The following is a 6,280-nucleotide window of genomic DNA, read 5'->3' as shown; positions in this document are numbered from 1 at the left end:
GTGGATTGTATGTTTATCAGCAAGATAGACAGCCTGTTTCCTTTATAGTAGTTCAACACAATAGTATTAACACCTGGATTTGCAGTGGCCTTGCAGCTGTTCACCTAACTTGGTTAAGGCTCAATTACCACTGGGGAATGCTGAGTCAATTAGCAACTTTAGCTCAAGCAGCTATTCTTTTTAACCAGAAAAGCCATTCAGAGAGGCAGCTATGCTGTATGGGCCAAACAATTTTGGGCATGTGTGTGTGTGTGGATGGACTGTGTTGCCATGGGGCAGTCCCTCTGCAGAAAAGAAGGATTCAAAGACTTCCCTAACCCTGGTGGTAGAGTTGATTAAAAATCACACCCGTGTGAACTGAGTCGTGGTCGTGGAGGCTGCGCAACAGCAAAACAAATATATATATAGAGTGTGTGTGTGTGTGTGTGTGTGTGTGTGTGTGTGTGTGTGTGTGTGTGTGTGTGTGTGTGTGTGTGTGTGTGTGAGAGAGAGAGAGTGTGAGTGGGTGTCTGGCCTGGCCTGAACAACAGCGCCCCTCCCTTAACATGTGTGGTCACAAAAGGTACTGTAGGCTACATACAGACACGCATACAGACAGACAGACAGACCCACACACACGGCCATGTATAGGAGCGTTGTGACCACCGCTCAAAAAGCTGATGACTACAACTATGACTATTTATACTGTACTTTTCGTCAACAAATAAAAACAAGACTAAAATGTTAGTGACACTAGTCGAGAAGAGATCCAGCAGAACTAAAAATTATTTTATGTTTGGTTGCGCTCGGCTCGGGTCTTGCACTCTGAAAGATCTACAAGCTCAACGCGTCAAAGCGCAACGCGGTGTGAGCTTGTAAATGGGATATTTTCAGCATGCCGATCAGCATGATACCGACCATGATACTTCAAAGCCAATGTTCTTTTGTAGTTGAAGAACTGGGATCCTAAAGCAGATGTGGTCAGTCTCAGTTAGCACTGAAGTAGCAGTCACCAGGTGCAAGTCTTGGATAAGGCAGTGATATTGCAACATATTCTCATCCCAAATCATTAAATATTGACAAGATATTCACAGAGCTCTCAGCTGAGAGTGCCTCAGGATGGCGTCATGGACCTAAACACAACAGCGTTTGGTTTTCAGACTGGGACATGCACCATTGTGATCAGGGGTGTCGCACCAAATTCTGGGCCCTGGGTAGGGTACAAGGATTCACTGTGGGCCCCCCATGAATGTTCTTCATAGGGGGAGGGGGTTTAACCCATTTAGACTGGGAACGCATTATTACGCATTATTTTGTGCTTTAACTATTGAAAAATAGCAGATGTACAAGCTCACAGCGTGGCACCGAGTGCTGCAAGTATTTGAATATTTCAAATCCTTCTGAGGTTTTTTGAAAAACGTATGTTTCCCATCTCAAAATATTTAGTTCCAGGGACCCCCAGAAGCAAAATTTGAGTTACAAATGTTCGCTTAAAAAATACATATATTCAAAGGTTTGCACACATTTTCACGACTTTTCAAAAATAGCAGATCTACAAGCTTGCAGAGCTGTGAGCTTGTATATCTGCTATTTTTCAATAGTTAAAGTATAAAATAATTAGGGCCCCTCCACCTTGGGCCCTAGTAACTCAGTCCCCCCCGTGGACATGGCTGATGGCAAACGGGTGAAAATACCCTGTTAGTGTTATTTTGACTAAACTCACGCAATTGAAGCGAGTACAAAATGATTTTAATCAGATTTGCACGCCGTCGTTACTCTACAAGCTCACAACGGGTCACTGATGTGAGGCCTTGTGTACTTCTAGATCTGCTATTTACGGCCCATGACACCATCGTACGACGACTCATCTTATGCAAAACCCTTTTTTGTACAAAAAAACAAGGAATGAATCTGAATAATAGTAGCAAGGATAAATATGGTACAATGGTGCTGACTTTAATACAGTATTTATAGTTTTTATTGCACTTCCAAGTTAGTCAAAATAAAAATAGTGCAATTAACTATACACACGTTACGTAAAAAGGTACCATGCAACGTACAAACAAAGCTTAATACAAAGCAACAACATCTGCAGTTTGATTTCTATTTCACTTAAGCCTAGTTTACACTTCATTGTATGAACTCGATTATGAAAAAAAAAGAAAAAAAAAATTGGCGAGTGCCATGGTCATACAACATTGTGTAAATTGGGCTTCACATGTAGCTCAGAGCTGCCTGCAGCTGCAGTAGAAAAAGAAAGGGCCTGCGTGTAGGCAGTAGACAGGGCTGGCTGTGCAACGACTTGTCAAGACCTTCAATGCTGAGAAGACCACAGTCAGTCTGGTTCAGGGGAAGTAAACTCACTGTATTACAAAATGATCCTTAGAAAGTCCTGAGGATTCAAAACAATCACCTACCACAATAACAGACTGGGCCGTCTTTATGTTTTTGCAGAAAGTCTTACCAGAGTCTATGAAAAAGAAAAAGTGATGACAGATTCCATTCCGTAAAAATGGCTATTCGGGGCTCTTAGCTGCTTTGGGCATTTCTTGTTAATAAAAGCTTATACAAAACATCTTTGGTCCATACTCAAACCAATGACATGGCAAAACTTTGGCTTCATGAATAAACCAACCATAAAGTCATACACCCAAAAAGTTTAAACACACATTTAGGCACTCTACCATTTCCTCACAGACGAGGGGGGAGGGGGGGGGGGGCTACACAGGATTCATATCTAAAAGGCAAACAAAGCAAACCCCAAATAAAATGCACCTAGGTCCGCATTTAAGACTTAAAAAAGGACACAAAAAAGAAATTTGATTTTTTTTTTTACAATGTCACAAAGTGTTACATAAATAAACACTACCGGAACATCAATGGGCCTAATAGAATATCGTGTGTAAATGGCATGGAGAGATGTGGATCTAATATAGTCATTTTAAATGTTTAATGAATTAATACTTTGTCGTACGTCGGTTTCTTTCTCTAGGTCGTCATCAGACGAGCCCTCCAGTGGTCTAGCACCCATCCCGAGACTTCTGTAGAGCAGGCTTCAGGGTCGCTCGCCTAAAATAGCCAATCTAAAAGCTACTGTAGATCGGGTATTTTCGACACCATCGTACAACAAAGTATAAATCAGGCTGCTTACAAACAGCTCCATTTTACGCCAAAATACGTAACGTGTGGGAACAAGAAGTGAATGGGGAAAGCACCTGTCGTTTTCAAGTGAAAGATCACCACACTAGCTGATAAATGCACACAGACAGACATATGAACGCTCTGAGCAAATCAAGTGTTAGCCAAAGTAGAGACAGTTTTATGTTGAGGATTACAGCTCAGACAGACAAGCAGCACAATGAGGGACCGATCGGAGCGTTTTGCTGGAAACAACGCAGACAGAGCCCCAAAGCCCTTGGTTTCTGTGAAACAGAATTATCCCAGATCCTGAATGTCCCATCCAAGAAACGGTTTCCCATCCTTTATCTCACTCACACTCTCTCACACACACACAAACGCACATGCGTGCACGTGCGCACGCACACACACACACACAAATGATAATCCCAGAGGGAAGAGTCCATATGACCGGCCGTGGCAGCCAAAGTGACTTAGCTACAGAAACTCAACATCTGTTTCCAGTTCAAGTTCACATGGCTCTGCTGCATCAACAGTTCCAGGTAATAGAAGCCCTGGCTGGGGTCTTATGAAAACGGAGCGCTCACTCTCTCTCTCTCTCTCCGACAAACGTGTCAGCGTGAGGGCGTGCGAGTGTGGGAGTGAGCGAGTGGGTGAGTCAGTGAGTGAGCGTGTCAGAGAGGAAAGAGTCATGGACGGGGTGCGTGACACCAGAGCGTTTCTCACCGCTCTTCCAGCAGCGCATGAAGGACCGCCTTCTAGGACAGTGGTTCTCAAATTATTTTTTTGGGGGGTCCCCAGATGATTAGCTTAATGTGGAACGTTGTTTCCTCCCTCAACAGTAAACGAAACCAACATACGGTTTAGGTTTATAGAGGGAATTTGCACATTTAGTTTAAGGACTTTTTAATACATCTAAAATGACAAATTAAACATTGGCCAAATTGTCAAATATTAGAGGCAGATATTGTGAAAATAGCCGATCTACATGCTCACATGTAGTTGCGAGGCGTTGTAGATCGGCTATTTTCACAATAGAACCATGTTATACAAAGTGTAATGGCTAAACTCTTAGTGCTCGTCAGGGTGGGGGGGGGGGGGGGTCCCCAGTTAAAATATGATTATTTTGGGGGTCGCGGCCTGAAAAGGTTGAGAACCACTGTTCTAGGAGAGGTGAAAAAAAAAAAACAGCAAACATGGCACCCTTTGAGAAACAGAAAGAGACATGGGAAGAAGTAGTGTTCAGTGTTCACTCTTGAGCTATACCTTCACACGGCAAATGCTCTCGCTCTCTCTCTCTCTCTCCCCTACCCCAATGCATCATGGTCCGTGCCAATCTCTCACATTGTCCCGGGGGTTTGCTGTCGGTTTTGGGGGGGGGGCGAGGAGGAGGCTGCCATGTGTGGCAGCGGAGGCTTGCGTGACAGGACGGGGGCGGCGGGGTGTGTGTGACACCTCATCAGCAGCCACATTGGTTTCTGTGGCTTTCTGGCCTCACTCGCTTTGCAAAACAAGACCCCTCTCTCCCCCCCCCCAAAACCCCCCCACCCTGCCCCCCACAAACCCCTCGTTCTCCCTCCTCCTCCTCCTCCTCCTCGCCCGGGCTCCTTCAGTCGGAAAGCTCGCCAAGGTTTATTTTCACGGGTGGGGGGTGGGTGGGTGGGCGGGGGGAGTGAAAACAGCCCTCTCTTTGTTTTGGCTGCTGTGCCGTTTCCCCCAGCGGAGGAGGAGGTGGTGCAGGGGTCCTGAGGGGGGCTTGTGTGGAGGGATATAGGAAGGACTGTTGGGTGTTGGTGAGGCTGGCGGGCAGGCGGGCGGGGCTAGAGAGGGGTATACACGGTGGCGGCGGCGGCGTGCGCCGCTTCTCACACTTGGTGCGAGGGGAGCTCCAGCAGGGTGGGCGTCGGCCCCAGGTGGCGGAAGCCCACCTCCGTGCTCTCCGTGATGGAGAGGCTCACCTCCTCCCCTTTGCCTCCTCGCTGCCGACGGATGGCGCTGAAATAGGCGTTCATCTGCTGCATGATCTCAGTCAACTGAGAGAGAGAGAGAGAGAGAGAGAGAGAAGTCAGATGGTTATCCATCTCAGTGTCTGGCTTGTGATGTCATCCAGCTGCTGGAAAAGACAAGAGAGCTCTAGAAATAATCATGTGATGATGTGTCATGGCACGTTCTGAAGAACACACACACACACACACACACACACACACACACACACACACACACACACACACACACACACACACACACACACACACACACACACACACACACACACACACACACACACACACACACACACACACACACACACAATCAACTAAAACGTAGCATTGCGTGAGTGCATTTCTACATTAGCGTGGTTACCATGCTATCGTGCTTGTTGTGTAAATCATGGAGGGTCCATTGCAAACCATTTAATTTGTTTATCCGTCATGCCATGCTTGCTGCACGACAACACACCACCACGCTATCCCAGCACTAGTCTGTGGAGTCTGCTACACCATTGGCTGCGTTCGGAAATGCGCACAGGGTGTGTGGTCAGTGTAGTGAGTGCAGTGGTCGGTGATGTTGTAGAGTGCATTCAGTGTGGCTTATTTACGAACAACCAGTTAAGAGGCAGCTGTGCGCTTTTTCAGTCTGAGAACTTTCTGAAAAGCAGCAGTTGCTAACGTAACGTTGCTATTGATAGGTAATTTAATTCATCACATTGCCCTACCTGCTGTTAGTTTACACGTTAATGCGTGTGTAACAATAAAGCCCAAAGGACCAATAAAGCAGCAAATGGTGCATTTTGTTATTATTTCCTACGCCATTGTTCACAGCTGAGAAGCGCTCAAGACATGGCCATGAAAACCAACCAATCAAAACACCGCACAGACGCACCACACCACCAAACCCCATCTTCTGAGTAGGGTCGTTCAGTGCGCACTGGATTTCCGAACGACAACGCACCAAGTGCACCGAATAAACGAATGACAACATGGCACACCAGTGTGTTGAGTGCGCATTTCCGAACGCACCCATTGTTTCTCAAACTTTCAAATGTCAAGGTCTCCCCTTAACTCTGACAGTGTACAAATGGAACCAAATGAACCCGAAACGGGTTCATTTGGTTCCATTTGTACACTGTCAGAGTTTCAGACTTGTATGGGTCAATTTAGAC

At 46.1% G+C, this 6,280-nt stretch overlaps 1 protein-coding gene across 1 annotated transcript in view; it reads right to left on the bottom strand.

The window, feature by feature from the left end:
• Nucleotides 1–4,142: 4,142 nt before the first annotated feature.
• Nucleotides 4,143–6,280, bottom strand: part of plekhh3 (pleckstrin homology, MyTH4 and FERM domain containing H3) — a 58,295-nt gene continuing 56,157 nt past the window's right edge. The window contains 1 exon segment of the mRNA XM_080723736.1: nt 4,143–5,150. Coding sequence (XP_080579862.1) covers nt 4,983–5,150 — 168 coding nt within the window. The 3' untranslated portion in view covers nt 4,143–4,982.

This window comes from Nannobrachium achirus, assembly GCF_963921795.1.
Source record: "Nannobrachium achirus genome assembly, chromosome: 4".
NCBI classification, from domain to species: Eukaryota; Metazoa; Chordata; class Actinopteri; order Myctophiformes; family Myctophidae; genus Nannobrachium; species Nannobrachium achirus.
The sequence above is the reverse complement of the archived record's forward strand: the minus strand, read 5'-3'. Positions and strand labels throughout refer to the sequence as shown.